We start from the raw sequence: 16,898 nt of genomic DNA on the forward strand, positions 1-16,898 counted from the left end.
AGACATCTTACAGAGGAATTAGTATTCCCTATTCTTAAATGAACAAAATGATACTTAAATTTGGTACACAAAAATTTTTTGGTAAATGCTTTACCAAAATATTGGATAAAACACCAGAAAGGCCAATATTCATTTTTTTAAATCAAAACTGTGAAGAACAATATGTTGCTAACCTGGATCTGTGTGAATCTTTAATAATGGACTCTTTCAACGGTCAATTATGAGCAATAACTTCTTTATGGAGTTGACTGACAATTACAGCTATGCTGACCTATTAGTTGGTCTTATCTTGTTGATCATTCTTGTTAGCTACAGTTTCTATCTATTCTAATATAGTTTTTGTCAAAAATGCAATAAATTGTGAAAATTATTTTAAAGACAAAAACTTTGTAAATTTTATCATTATCAAAAGGGGGTGCACTCTTTCTTATATTTTAAGATGGCTCAATGTATCCCTCTTTAAAAATTATCTGTGCAAGGAGCACATGGAATGCTGTTCCAAAAATCTATGAGCATTGAAATTGTTGATAGTTTGCAACATTTCATAAGGATTCTTAAATGCATACTCCAGTTATTGTGAGGCATATGCATGCTTAATAATTTATGATTAAAGTTCTCAAATCTTAAATGACGGATCTGAAAATTATCACTTTCTCTTATTGGTACATTGTAGTAACATTGTGAAAAGGTTTCATGTTATTCTGTGAAGGCAACCTAGAGTTATCTTGCACCATGAAAAATTGCTAAGTTTTGAGGATAATTTTCAAAGTGGTTGTAACAACTAAATCGACAATCATACAAATCAAAAGGTTGTCTTCGTGAAAACCTGTAAGAATCTGTTTCTCTAATGATTAAGAAATCAGTTTTCTTTTTTTGTTAAACGAAAATCCCCTTCGAGTGCCTTTCACATTACGTGAAGTTGTCAATTTCATTAACACCTGTTAGCATATTTTGATTCATTCAGTAAGCTAAAAAGGTTATGACCCTTAAAATCACCCAATGATCTTTTGAGGTCACCGGAAACCACACGTTGATTAAAAAAAAATTATACAATGATACAATGGGTTCATAAATCGATAAATTTCCATAGAATTAGAGAAACCATAATACATTAGTCACTTAAGTTTGTTGATGTGTTACATATTTGTTTTTGTTCATTTTTTGTACATAATTAGGCTGTTAGTTTTCTTGTTTGGATTGTTTTACATTTGTCATTTCAGGGCCTTTAATAGCTGACTATATGGGATGGGCTTTGCTCATTGTTGAAGGCTGTACAGTGACCTATAGTTGTTAATTTCTATGTCATTTGGTCTTTTGAGGAGAGTTGTCTCAGTGGCAATCATACCACATCTTCTTCTTTATAATTAAGCCTCATTATTAATGGAGAAATACCTGGGTGGGGAAAATCCAGGACAGCATTGGGTAAATGCTGATACTTTTAAGAATATAGGAATACAATATTTCAAGATAATATTTTTAATTTCAAAATTCTAAAACAAATTCTTTTAAAGTTTTTTCAAATTGTGGTGTTACATATTCTGACAGTTCCTCTAAGGTGACCCATTTATAGTCCAATATTTCTTTATCCTTCAAATCAACATTCCCATCCTTAAATTCAGCCTTGTAGATAAATATCTGAAAAAGAAAGCTTGGTCTGTAATGATGCATGTCTCAGACTTTAATCAAAACTTGTTTCAGTTATAATACTTTTTTACCACATTCATGTGATATTACATGAAATGATTGTGAACCATGTTAAAATGCATAGGTCAAATACAACTTTCACATACAGATGAAAGAATCATGTACCTGACTGTTTTTAGATTATAAGCATTTGTGTATAGAATTCATTAAATTAGAACTTTATATTGTTATGAGAAAAATTATGGTATTCAAATTTATAAAGCATTTATTGAACTGTTCTATAGTTATCATACAGAAACATCATAAATGAGACATTTTTCAATTTCAATCAAACAGGAACCATAAAATTCTGAACAGCATGTGTAAAAGTGGATAAATCTTGCCCTCCATTTTGTCATAAGAATAATCCACATACTTAATTTGAAAAAGATAGATTAAATGGTTCTCAACTTATTGCACAGAAATGACATAAAGCAGTATTTTTAAATCAATCAAGGACCTTAGCTTCTAAATGGCAAAAGTGAAAGCATAATAATTGAATGAGAAACAACATATAAAATACTTGAAAAGGATTGGTTTGAATGGTTCTCAAATTTTTGAATGAAAGCAGGTTGGAAGCATGCCCCATATTAGGTGACAACCATTGCATTATTATAGCATTTTATTGACCTCCCTCACTATTTCTTTCAGTACAATTCTGGAAAAACATTTGCAATACTTGCATTCAAAAGGGTTGATACCACATAGCATATTATTGTCAATGTTCACCGTGATAAAGCCTTTTTAGTGCTAATGCCTAATGCTAAAGCAAACAACAATCAATCAATCAAATCAATGAAATATTGAATTTTTTTAGTCACATCATTATATTTTGAGTTGTTGCACTGTGAATTGTTGAGCAGATACCTAAACACTTAATGCAGAGTATCTCATTTTAAGAATGCCACATCAAAGACCTACCTTGACTCCTTCAGCATTTTCTGTTTCTCTCACTGACAAAGGAAGTTTATACTTGAAAAGTCCATGAGGAGCATTACCAAATATGTTGGACTTCAATGTTGTTCCACAGCGTTGTTGTAAAGCATTTTCTGCAGTCTAAAATTAAATGAGTACATTAGTATTTGTATGCAAGACAAACATATTCTGTGTCATTTTAGAGTGGCCTCAGTTTTACTTATTTTCCCTTAAGTTTTAACTATTTTGTGACAAATTTATCTATTTTTGGTCATTGTATGTGTTTTCAAAGGCAAACATTTTGTGAACAGATTGACAAGAAAGGAGGAAAACTAGAAGATATTTGATGATTATCATGACATTAATTGATTTTTCCCCTCACCACTTTAAGACATATACAATGATTGAAAAATTACGATCAGCATATTTCAAGGTATTCTCACCTCTTTTAATGTTTCTTCATTGTTGTAATAGCCATCAGGTAACTTCCATATTTCCTTTCCATTTACCATTTCTTGTACGATTAAGACTAGTTTTCTGTCCAACTTTCTTTTTGGAGATTTCATATCATTCTTCTTATCTGCTTCTGTCAGTGTAAAATTATATTGTGTTATAATTTTTATATTAACAGTTAAAACTTGTCTTACCATTAATACATGCACTGCATATAAATCCCAAACCTATCATGACTTGACATACATTGAATATCCTGGGTACAATAACTGTATGATATCGGATCCAGGGGAGGGGTTGGAACCGCCCCCCCTTTTTTGGGACAATCAATGTATTTGAATGAGGACATATAGTTTGAACCCTCCTGTATCCGGGGTATGAAATAATGGAACCCACCTTTTAAAATGGCTGGATCCGTCCTTGTTGTACTACAATTTGACACCAGCATATCCCAACCAAATCTTGAATCACTATAAAGGTTCAATTTAAAAAAACTATTCCCTATATTTGATATTTCTTCAAATGTTTACATATAACTTCCATTGTAAGTTGTATAAATGTATATTCAATTTTTTACAATTACTTCCCATATTTATTTCTTGTCAACTTATATATTGTTTTCTATGTTGTTGTTTTTGTTCAAATCGACTATTTTCATATTACCAACGATTGTATAATATTTCTACAGGTTACCTTTTCAATGGTAGGACATCTGGTACCAAGACAAGTAAGAGCAAGGCAAAGAAAAAAAAAGTTTTCAATCAGTTCAATTTTGGAGATAAAACTGCTTTACTTTTGTTTACACAACAAAATCATTCAAAAACAGAAATTTCTCCCTCAAATTACACCCATTATATGTTTGATTTTTTACTTCTTTTGGTTGCTCTTACATGACTGAGTACCAGGATGCCCAATCACACAAAAAGGTATCCTGATGAAAAATTATATTATCCAATCTGGATCTAACTGGAATATTTCAAAGATTTTTTGTTCAATACATGTAGCTTAAGTAGTTCTTTTAAAGTCTTATAAAAATTCAATAACTTTACTTATACCAATTTTCTCCTTTAACACAATGTTTAATCTGGTCACATAGGCATAGAATTCTCGCTACATTGAAGACCCATTGGTGGTCTTCGGCTGTTGTCTGCTCTATGGCCGGGTTGTTGTTGCTTTGACACATTCCCCATTTCCTTTCTCAATTTTATAGATCAAAAGATACACCACGAAAATATAAATTCAGGATAATTTAATCAAATATCCTTATACATGTATTAACTTCGTTAAATATTATCTTTAGTTTAGTAAGGGATAATTGTGGAGGCAATGTGAGTAATAAAACTAATAATGACTGAACATTCTTTTTAAAATCACATTAGAATTTCTAAATAATAAGTTTCTTGATAGTCCTTTTTGAGCCACAGTGTCCCCTGTAAAGAGAAATTTTGCAAAAAAATTTGAGGAGTCTGTAAACAGTACATGACTTATTACAAAGCAAAATATTAGTTATAATGACAACACACCATTTTTATAGTAGAATATAATTTGTTTTAGCTCTTTAAAAGGTCAACCCACTTTGCTTATTGCTTCCTTGAATCTGTTCTGCCTCTGAATATGCATGAAATATTTGCAACCAAAATTAAGATAACAACGACCAAACAATCACAAAAGTTTTGCAATCCCCACCAACTTTAAACTTCTGATTCATTCTAAATATACACCGACTTTTTATCTGAGATGTACTAGTTTCCCAAATTTACCAGTTATTCTGCTAGGTATTTGGTATTCTTTTACTTCTTTCTCCCAATGATCTTCTTTGTCAAATGCTGTCACTGCTGATATATCTTTACTACTTTGGTCCTCCTTATCACCCTTCTCTTCTTTCTCTTTCTTGGCCTTCATTTTTTTTCTGAAAGAAAATTACATGTTTAAATCTGGTTCAGCTCTTTTGTAAAGGACAGTCAAATAAGGATGTGTACCTAAATTATCAAGAATACCTTGCTGTCTTACATTTCTTATGTTGTACATGTTGTTCTTTAGATCTACATGTACATTTTAGTATTTGTGGGGGGATCTTTTTCATAAACCTATCTTAATAATATGAATAAAAATGCATGTGTGGCAAGTATACAGACTCAGCAACACATCACAAATGAATCATTTAGAGGATGAAATACATTCTTCAACAAAAGACAAAGGTCTTTACCATATGTCAAGATCTAATTTCACCTGAGTCTAGACAGGCTGACTATCTGTTGATAAAGACTGATACTAAACTGAAAATTTCTTGCATATTAGCATCATAACATTTTGAAAGCTATTCCTCTTCATTGATATTACCAAAGGCACTCCAGAGCTCGACCCTTCGGTATCTTTCACCCCTTTTTTGTGGATTTTATTTGACAACTTACATGTCTAATAATATTTCATCAGCTTTTCTGAATCTAAGTACATGTATAAGTTAACCATAGAGTTTTTCTTTCAACTGGCTTGACATTGAGGGGTATAACTATATGTCTCTTGTTGTCAATTTATGTTGCTCTCTAGATGTGTTTTGGTATTGGAATTCGTGTCAAAGGCTTACTGTCTTATTAATCATGTTAATGTATAACCCAGATTTTCATAAAAAAAAATGTATACAGGGGTCACCTCCAATATTGATTTGTTTGATTTTTATTTATCAGTAACATACTTCTCTGATTCTATTTTTTCTTCATGAACTGAAAGTAGACTGTTTTCAACATCAATCTTTGAACACATATCTTGGTATCTTTTTTCAATATCAGTTAGGTCTTGTGTGATAACAGGATATCTTTCTACACATACTGCTGCAGCTATCTTCCAATTGGTAGGCTGTGTTGTAGTCACATGTGTTTTAGCACAAAAACAACAGACTATAAAATTAAAAAGATAAGTTGTAACGATACAAGTACATGTTTGCCATGTTTGCAGGGATTTTTATACTAACGGGACTGGTCACTTATAACGATGTCTATACAAATTATCAGACTGATATCGGCCGTAGCTGATGTCATGTGACTTTAAAGCAAATCATTTCACATTCACGATGTATTCTTCATAACTACATGTATGTGTTCAAGTTTAACAAAAAATTGTTTTTATGAAATTTTATACATTTTGTCTTTGCAAAATGCTGTTTTTCAAAAGATTTCACAGATTGTTTTTTAAATATTGATCTTTGAACTTTGAGGTACATTTGTAGATATTCGTTGAATTTTCAGTGCGACATCTTGTTTGTAATGTAAACCATTTTACACAACTGGATTGTTCTTCTAAGTTTAATAATTCATCATTCTTTCAAAATCTTATATTTTTTGTCATCCTAAATGGTTATTTATCAGATTTTTATATTAACAACTAATAATAATTAAATAATTACAAAGTACTGTGAAATACACAAATAACTACTAGCATCGTATATATCAGAGATATGAAACTAAGTTTATTGTTGGTAGTTTTAAACAGTCGGCTTAGTAATCATTTAAAATCGATAGAGACGAGTCCTGTTAGTATAGAAAGTCCCTGATGTATGTCAGAATACAAATGTACCAAAATAAAATTTATTATCCTGAATTTTCCATTTGATATTAAGTTGAAATCAAATTTTTGCTGATAAAAGTTTTGATGTATTATCTGTTTTGTGAATGGGCCTAACATCACTGAAGAGACATTTATTGTCGAATTCAGGATCTGGTGTACTAAAAAAATATTGACACCGTATGTTCGTGGCATAACATCGTGGCCACAAGTTAAATTTGTTTTCTGTTTAGTATTAAATTTATATTAAGATCCATTTTGTTACATCTTGTGATCAATTTTATTTGGCAATCGCCAATGGCAGTCAGCAGGGTTAAAGAACATCAGTTGTTTGACCTGTTAGTCAAATGCGTTTTGTTTAAATATACTTTTTCACTTTTTTGGTCTTTTGGAAAATGTTGTTTGTGCTGTTTTTAGACCCTTCTACAACGAAATTTGTTTTACATGCACACATATAAAAATTGCGGTTTTTATCCAACGCAATCATAGGTTTGAACGTAGTTTTCAATTTAAGCTCGTTTATATTTTTTCGTTTGGGCTTGTATCATATTTTCCCTCTGGTTTATATGATCCGTTCATCCTATATTGACTCTTAAAATTCAAGTGTCTATCTAAAATAAGGGTACTTTTTATATGGCCTTCCAAATACCGTTTCGATCCCTAACATCACTGAAGAGACATTAATTGTCGAAATCCGGATCTGGTGTACTAAAAAAATATTGACACTGTATGTTTGTGGCATAACATCGTGGCCACAAGTTAAATTTGTTTTCTGTTTAGTATTAAATTTATATTGTTACATCTTGTGATCAATTTTATTTGGCAATCGCCAATGGCAGTCAGCAGGGTTATTAGTTGTTGTTAGTCACGCTTAGCAATACAAATTTTCCCTTTTCTATCCTATATCATATCACGTTCTACCAATGTTATTTACAGGGACTATTATATTCTAAAACTAGTCTCAGGTTTTATACCAGAATCTGTTATTCTGAACAGGTTGGGATCAAACCCTCTATATGGTGATTATACCTGTATAGAGGGATAATCCTTCTATAGAGGGGTAAAATTATCCCTCTATAGAGGGGTATTTTTGTTTAGACTGGATTTAAATCAAAATAGGGCAGAATGGCATTCTCTACTTATTATGGCAGTAACCTGGAATAGTTGATGCACCAATTGATGTACTTAATTTAATATGCACATGCCCAGTTTGATGCTTATCTGACTAAATATAAAAGCTATTGTTCACCATGATTGAAAGCTGTGATGATCAGGTAAATTCTACTCACTTATGCCTCACTGAACAGAATTTCAATTGTTAGATTTAACATGAAATTTAAAGGTCAACTATTCCTTTTGTTGTTGATCAGGTGTTCAGATAGGTTTACAATAGATTGCAAGTTTTGTCACTTTAGCAGAAAACTGGTTATCCCAATTTTTAGTAAAGTGCATATGTTGATGCGTATAATGCTAGAGATTATAGCCAATATAACTAGAAAATGCCACTCTGCCCTAATTTGCTTTAAATCCAGTGCAAACAAAAACACCCCTCTATAGAGGGATAATTTTATCCCTCTAAAGAAGGATTATCCCTCTATAGAGGTATAATCACCATACAGGGGGTTTGTTCCCAACCTGTTATTAGAAGACTGAATCAATGCTTCCCCTGCGACCAATTTTCTACCCCATACTTATACGCCATGGTCAGCAATAGAAAGAAAAGCAATAAATTACCCTTCTGAGACTTTACTCTCTTCGATAAACGAGGAATAACGTATCGAATCATCCTCTTTCTCTATGCAATCATGAAACAAGGTTAGTTGAACCGGAAATTCAAATAGTAACATCTAAAGTCAATGTCGGAAAGAAGTACCGAAATTTGCACGTTATAGTTTTTCATCATTCATTTTAAACTAAACGTTTGCAAAGAAAATGAAACTGAATTGTTTTCTTTTAAATCTATTTGATGTTTTCAGTAATGCTTTGTAGAAATATCTTTGTGGTTTTAATCATAGTCATTCTTCGTTTATTTGGTCATAGGCTATATCAGGAAAATTGACCACGTGATATTGACCTACTTTCGATTTGATATCAGTTGCAATGGCTTTTAGATTAGCACTTGTTCAGCTGGCTGTGTCCGCATCTAAGGCTGACAACCTACAAAATGCTGCCCGACTGATAAAACAGGCATCACAGAACGGAGCAAAAGTCGTAGCATTACCAGAGTGTTTTAATTCTCCATATGGGACGTCTTATTTCAAGGATTATGCAGAACGTATACCAGGTCAGTCAACCGATGTGTTATCTAAGGCTGCTAAAGAGAATAACATTTTTCTGATCGGTGGGTCAATCCCAGAAGAAGACAATGGCAAATTATACAACACTTGTACAGTATACAATCCAGAAGGGAACATGGTTGCTAAACATAGAAAAGTTCATCTGTTTGATATTGATGTACCAGGAAAAATTTGTTTTAAAGAATCTGAAACATTGAGTCCAGGGAAAGATTTTACCACTTTTGACACACCATACTGCAAAATTGGTATTGGAATTTGTTATGACATCCGATTTCCTGAATTAGCATACATCTATTCTGATCTTGGTTGTAAACTTCTGGTGTATCCAGGTGCATTTAATATGACAACAGGCCCTGCCCACTGGGAACTGTTACAGAGATCCAGAGCAATAGATAACCAACTTTATGTGGCATCAGTTTCACCAGCTAGGGATGAAAAAGCTACCTATACTGCATGGGGACATTCTAGCGTTGTCAGTCCATGGGGAGAAGTTGTAGCAAATACAGAACATGAAGAGACAATTGTATATTATAACATTAATCCAGATTATGTAGATGAAGTACGATCACAAATCCCTATACGATCTCAAAAGAGAAATGATTTATACAAACTAACTAAAGTTTCAGAGTAATATTTTCAAGTTAGTTATTTACAATGGAGTCATGCAGTGCCGGACATCTGCCTAGAATTTGAACATTTTGATTTATATAAATTCCATGTACAATGTATGTAGAAATTTGCAATATATGCAGTATGTGAAGACCAATAAACAGAAAAAAAAACACTAAACAGTGAAAAAAATTACTTCATAAGTTTGTTATATATTTAAGCTATAGCACTTTTTCTTTTTTATTTGAGTTTGAACTTTTTTGCATGCCTACCCAACCTTCCCCAATCTAATCTTGTTCAGTATCATTACAAACAACAGCTGGGAGAATGGAAATCAGTTCAGAAAATAACATTCTGTCCTAAATTGTTACCAATACTTATTTTATGTATTCAATAAGTACCAGTAATATTGGAATGAAATTGTAAAATTGTTCTGAAGGGAAATTTGCTCTTCTTACAGAAAAAAAATGCAGCTATTAATAAGCAAAACGACATCTAAAATATTTAAATGATGTATTTTTTCAATATAATTGCTCCACAAAAGTTTAATTTATTCTGAATCATGTATTCATACCAGTAATCTACAACTACATGGTTTAATCTTTATTCACATTTAAATGAGAACAAAACTAACCTTGATACATAATTGTGCAATAATTTGGATTTTGTACACATTTTCAACTTGTTTAATATTTTAATATTGAAAGAAGATATATGCAGCTTAATTGTATACTTCAAGAGCTGGCCGCACGTCCCCCATCACACCCTTAGGTCAACATTTCCTTCGCTGCATATTTCTTTTACAACCAGCTATTTAGAATTTGTGAAATAGATCTATCACATATAAAATGCACATAAAAATCAACAAAAAGTATGTATTTTTTTTACTTTTAATAGTGTTGTCTTAGTAATCTTGTCTTTATTTTTTTGTCATGTTTGTTGAATATTAAAGAAGAGGAAATGTGGTATGACTGTTAATAATACAACCATCACTAAGGACCATTAGAAAAAATTGTTCTTCATAATGGCAGGTCGCCATACAACCTTCAACAATGAGCAAAACCCATATTGTATAATTTAAAATCTTTTAAAGTCTCAAGGATGAAAACTTGTGAAACAATGTATAATTTATATGTTTGCATGTTTTGTATGATGTCCATTTTTACTGAACCAGTACACATTTTTATTAATAGAGGCTAGCTGAAGAAAGCCTTTAGTGCAGGATTTTTTTGCTGTGTTGAAGACCCATTTGTGGCCTTTGACTGTTATTTGCTCTTTTGTTGGGCTGTTGTCTCTGAAATATTCCCCATTTCCATTCTCAATTTTATATGGGTAAACAAATGGCCTTATTTTGAAACTGCAACATGGGTGCACATGCTGAAACGTCAGATAAACCATGCCATGCAGGCATGTACAGTGGCGGATCCAGAAATTTTCATAAGTGGGGGCCCACTGACTGACCTAAGAGGGGGCCCGCTCCAGTGATTCCCTATATAAGCAACCAAATTTTTTCCCAAAAAGGGGGGGCCTGGGCCCCCCCCCCCCCCTAAATCCGCCTCTGCTGTACAGTTAACAATTCTTCCATACAACAAATATAGTTGACCTATTGCTTATAGTTTAAGAAAAACAGACCAAAACACAAAAACTTAACACTGAACAATGAACTGTGAAAATGAGGTCAAGGTCAAATTTAATCTGCAAGGCTGACATAAAGATCATAAAATATTTCCATACACCAAATATAGTTGACCTATTGCACATATTATTAGAAAACAAGAGTGCACACACTGAAATGTCTCACCTTCTTTACTAATCATTGATATTTTGTTGATAGTCCTAAGTATAAAGCTTGATTACAACTGTCACATAAACTTAACATTAACCAAGATAGCTAAACAAAGACCAATGAACCATGAAAATGAGGTCAAGGTCAGATGAACCATGCCAGGCAGACATGTACAGCTAACAAAGCTTCCATACAACAAATATAGTTGACCTATTTACTTATAGTTGAAGAAAAATAGACCAAAACACAAAAACTTAACACTGTGGAATGAACCGTGCAATTGAGGTAATGGTCAAATAAAACCTGCAGGACTGACATATAGATCATAATATATTTCCATACACCAAATATAGTTGACTTTTGGCATATAATATTAGATAAAAAGACCAAAACTTAAAAACTTAACTTTGACCACTGAACCATGAAAATGAGGTCAAGGTCAGATGACATCTGCCTGCTAGACATGTACACCTTACAACCATTCCATACAACAAATATAGTAGACCTATTGCATAAAGTATGAGAAAAACAGACCAAAACACAAAAACTTAACTATAACCACTGAACCATGAAAATGAGGTCAAGGTTAGATGACACCTGCCAGTCCTTCCATACACTAAATATACTAGTCCTATTACTTATAGTATCGGAGATATGGACTTGACCACCAAAACTTAACCTTGTTCACTGATCCATGAAATGAGGTTGAGGTCAAGTGAAAACTGTCTGATGGGCATGAGGACCTTGCAAGGTACGAACATACCAAATATAGTTATCCTATTACTTATAATAAGAGAGAATTCAACATTACAAAAATTCTGAACTTTTTTTTCAAGTGGTCACTGAACCATGAAAATGAGGTCAAGGACATTGGACATTTGACTGACGGAAACTTCGTAGCATGAGGCATCTATATACAAAGTATGAAGCATCCAGGTCTTTTACCTTCTAAAATATATACCTTTTAAGAAGTTAGCTAACGCTGCCGCCGCCACCTCCGCCACTTCTGCTGGATCACTATCCCTATGTCGAGTTTTCTGCAACAAAAGTTGCAGGCTCGACAAAAATGACCAAAACACAAAAAACTTAACTTTGACCACTGAACCATGAAAATGAGGTCAAGGTCAGATGACACCTGCCAGCTAGACATGTACACCTTACAATCATTCCATACACCAAATATAGTAGACCTATTGCATTCAGTATGGGAAAAACAGACCAAAACACAAAAACTTAACTATAACCACTGTACCATGAAAATGAGGTCACGGTCAGATGACACCTGCCAGTTGGACAGGTTCATCTTACAAGCCTTCCATACACCATATATAGTGGACCTATTGCATAAAGTATAAGACAAACAGACCAAAACACAAAATCTTAGCTATAACCACTGAACCATGAAAATGAGGTCAAGGTCAGATGACACCTGCCAGTTGGATATGTACACCTTACAGTCCTTCCATACACCGAACATACTAGACCTATTGCTTATAGTATCTGAGATATGGACTTGACCGCCAAAACTTAACCTTGTTCACTGATCCATGAAATGAGGTCTAAGGCAAGTGAAAACTGTCTGATGGGGATGAGGACCTTGCAAGGTACGCACATACCAAATTTAGTTATCCTATTACTTATAATAAGAGAGAATTTAACATAACAAAAAATCTTAACTTTTCTTCCAAGTAGTCAATGAACCATGAAAATGAGGTCAAGGACATTGGACATCATGACTGACGGAAATTTCGGAATATGAGGCATATATATATACCAAGTATGAAGCATCCAGGTCTTCTACCGTCTAAAATATAAAGCTTTTAAGAAGTTAGTTAACGCCAGCCACCGCGGCCGCCGGATCATTATCCCTATGTTGAGCTTTCTGCAACTAAAGTCGCAGGCTCGACAATAATGCTTGAAAATTTACAAAAGTGGTAGTTTTGGATAGCTAACAGATTACTCTTTCAAATTAATGCAATGTTAGTATTATGCAACTATTATGTAACCAATTATAATGTTAACTGTGTCTAAAATATTTTTCACCAAATTTCCACTTTCAAATGAAATTAGCTTCTGCATAGGTATCCCTAGAGGGTTGATTTTATTATATGTTGTTCCTATGGCCATTATCTACAAAAGAGTGTCTCAGATTTCAGATAGAATGTATAGAACAAATTTTAAACCTAATTAAACATTATCTTCTTTTATGTGGTTAGGATGTTTACACTAATTAGAGATTTATGAGAGAATGGAATACCATAGAGACAATCTGAGACACCCTTTAGAAGCCCATGATGTGTTGATTAAGATTTCATTAAAATTTTCTGTAAAGTTAAAGAGATGATAGAGCTAAATTCATTCAAGTGAACTTACCCAGATTTTGCCACTTATTACATAATAATTGATTACATAATGATTGCATAGTAAAAATATTGCATTCATTTAAAAGATTAATCTTTTATCGATCTATATATACTTCTTTTATTATTTTCTATGCATTCATATTAAGAAAGTTACAGCATTTCAAAGGTTAGTGATTGGAAGTAAAAAATCTTTGTATTGTGCTACTTTAAGTTGATAGTCGTAAACATAAACTTATCATGATCCAAGAAAATGAAATCAAGGTCAGATAAACCAAACTGGAAATAAATATACACTTTGCAATCATTCCATACACCAAATATGCTTTAGATATAGTTGACCTATTGCACATCTAACATGGCTAAGAAACAATTAACCAGGAAAACTTTACATTGATCAATAAACCATGAAAAAGAGGTCAAGGTCATCTTTGCCTGAAGGACTTGCAACCTTAGGGAGCTACCATTTGATTTTTATGGGGGGCTAGGATGAAAAATTTTGTCCTGCATTTTTTTTTAGCTGTAATCTCTGTCCTGCCTTTTTATTTTTCACTCTAATCGGTCCTGCCTTTTTTTTTTTAGTTTATCCTGACTTTTTTTTTTCCTAAATTGTCGTCCTGACTTTTTTTTTTTGCAAGTGTCACATCCTGCCTTTTTTTTTTACTCAAAACTCCTGTCCTGCCTATTTTTTTCAAATTTCATCCAATAGGAAACAGCTAATAAAAAAGAGGCTTTAAAGAGAAAATGCCATTCATCTAGGGCCATATGCATCTGAAACAATGGGAACTCTCCAACATTATAGACTTGAAGTCAGGAATCTGATGTACAGTAGTAGTCGTTTGTTTATGTAATTTATACATGTTTCTCGTTTCTCGTTTTTTTATATAGACTAGACTGTTGTTTTTCTCATTTGAATGGTTTTACACTAGTAATTTTGGGGCCCTTTATAGCTTGTTGTTCGGTGTGAGCCAAGGCTCCGTGTTGAAGGCCGTACATTGACCTATAATGGTTTACTTTTATAAATTGTTATTTGGATGGAGAGTTGTCTCATTGGCACTCACACCACATCTTCCTATATCTATTGAATAGTTCATGACAAAAATCTGTCTTCTTTATTTTTTACAAAAAACACATGACGTCATTAAAGAAAAATCATATTTTTATAAAGAAAATTGAGAATAGTAATGGGGAATATATCAAAGAGACAACAACCCGACCAAAGAGCAGATGACAGCTGAAGGCCACCAATTGGTCTTCAATGCCTTGATAAAATTCTGCACTCTGAGGTGGTCTTCAGCTGGCCCCTAAAAAAAAATGGTGTAATGGGTCAGTGAAAATGGACATCACTATAGACTCCAACCTTGACTTAAAAACACTAGATTCCAAAACCTATAAACACTAACTTCAAAACCTATAAATGAACTAAAATACCTTGCATAAAAGATATGAAGAATCAAGTTCTACCTTTTTAAATATAAAGCTTTTCTAGTTCCAGGTTTTTCTTATAGGTTATTTTCCATTGATCAATGTCCCCTTAGGTTTCTCAACGTTTTCTTTCCTTTATACTAGAAAAGATACAACAAAAATCACCAATGCAGAACAACGCAACAAGATATACCACAAGACATCTTGATTCAAGGCAATTAATAAAGAAAAAAAGAAAAATCGATGAAAAGCATTTCCCCAAAATTTTATTACTTCACAACCTATCCATAGAATCGAGGTCAATGTCCATCTGTTTAAGCCGTCTGTAGATCTGTTTTGTGTTGTTAGGTTATCTTATTGACATTTATTTAACATTTTTTTTAAATAAGAAAAGTCGAACAGACTATACTTAATCGCTTGACCTTATCAAATGTTTCAAAAACAGTCTCATCATCTTCTGTTAATTATGTCAATACTTTGTTTCAAAATCTTTTATTTTAAATTTATTCTCTGTTACTCTTTCTTGTAAACATGTGTTATACTATATAACATGCTTTTGAAGATAAATTAACCAAAAAGAAAAGATTTTCATTCTTTCTGTTTCCGTTTTCCGTTTCTGTTCTGTATTCAGTTCCGTTTTCTGTTTCCGACGTTTAGCAACACCCTGTACAGTTACCTATATATCTGTTAATTTCTCTTTTGGAGAACTGTCTCATTAGCAATCATGCCACATCTTCTTATTTTTATATCAGTACAAAACTGCTGGCTGCTGTGAAGATGTTACCCTGTGGTAGTAATACTCTCAAAATTATATTTAACGCTTTGAAAGATGTGTATTGACAAAAATTAATGTTTTTATGCAGCTGAGGCCTCTTGTAAGCATTAAACCAATCAGCTGTGCAAAGATGGTACCCAGTGGTACATGTAGTAATACTCTCAAGAGGCCTCTTGTAAGCATTAAACCATCAGCTGCATAAAAATATCCTAACATTAATTTTTGTCAATACACATCTTTTCAGGCGTTAAAAAATAATTTGAAAAATTGGCTAATCAGAACTCTAGATTGGTTCATTTGACCATGTTTTTTTTGTCTGGTCAAAATTAAATGTGAATCTTATGTAAAGGACATTTTATCTGTCATTCTTGCCAACTGTCATTTAAATTGCTTGCTATAGTGGTTTCAGAGAAAAAGTTGAAAATGTGAAATTTTATTGATGAAGACAAGAGAGGCCAATCAATTGAAATCTCTCACATGACCTTTCATTCTGGATGACCTAAACTGAATGATACAGATTTTAATGCATACTCTACATTTCTTGAAAACTTTACAAGGTTTGAACCAAAGAAAAAGCTTAGAAACCATTTGAGTTGGTATGTCATGAAAGCCTTCTCCTGCAGTCTTACACAATCAGCTCATGAACTAGACATGTAGAGTTTTCATGAAATTTTCTTAGTACAAGGGCCATGATTCTGCAAAGTGTCAACAGCAATAAAAAAGAAAACTTCGTGGTTAAGCAATCACTGCACATAAAATTACCAAAATCATCTTAATATCTGCAGACATAACACAAAAAGGTTGAAAACTGTTTGTTTTCAGAATAAGGGAAGGCAGGGGTCATTTGACAAAAGGGGGAGGGGTGTGTTTCCAACCCAGGATAAAGGTGTATTGGGTGCGGTTCCAACCATATGTTCTCATTGAAAAGCATTGATTTTTTTTTTAAATTGGGGAGTCTTACTTCTGGAAGAAACCCCCTAGATCTGTCATTGGAAGGATGGACATTGCCAACACTATCTGCCCCATTTACTCATTGA

The 16,898-nt window shown here is 32.9% G+C and overlaps 2 protein-coding genes across 2 annotated transcripts; one reads left to right on the forward strand and one right to left on the reverse strand.

Annotated features, from left to right (window-relative positions):
* Positions 1-1,460: 1,460 nt before the first annotated feature.
* LOC143045314 (large ribosomal subunit protein mL46-like) lies at positions 1,461-8,473 on the reverse strand. Its single transcript, XM_076217749.1, has 6 exons — positions 8,344-8,473; positions 5,744-5,945; positions 4,812-4,960; positions 3,042-3,184; positions 2,605-2,739; positions 1,461-1,635 (listed from the first exon to the last, which is right to left on the reverse strand). The coding sequence occupies exons 1-6, from the start codon at positions 8,393-8,395 to the stop codon at positions 1,483-1,485; spliced, it is 834 nt and encodes a 277-aa protein (XP_076073864.1). The 5' UTR covers positions 8,396-8,473; the 3' UTR covers positions 1,461-1,482.
* A 183-nt stretch (positions 8,474-8,656) lies between these two features.
* Positions 8,657-9,710, forward strand: LOC143045321 (omega-amidase NIT2-like). The gene has a single exon (XM_076217762.1). It carries the CDS (start codon positions 8,710-8,712, stop codon positions 9,535-9,537), a length of 828 nt encoding a protein of 275 aa, XP_076073877.1. The 5' UTR covers positions 8,657-8,709; the 3' UTR covers positions 9,538-9,710.
* The last annotated feature ends 7,188 nt before the right edge of the window (positions 9,711-16,898 follow it).

The sequence above is a fragment of the Mytilus galloprovincialis genome, chromosome 1, assembly GCF_965363235.1.
Source record: "Mytilus galloprovincialis chromosome 1, xbMytGall1.hap1.1, whole genome shotgun sequence".
NCBI classification, from domain to species: Eukaryota; Metazoa; Mollusca; class Bivalvia; order Mytilida; family Mytilidae; genus Mytilus; species Mytilus galloprovincialis.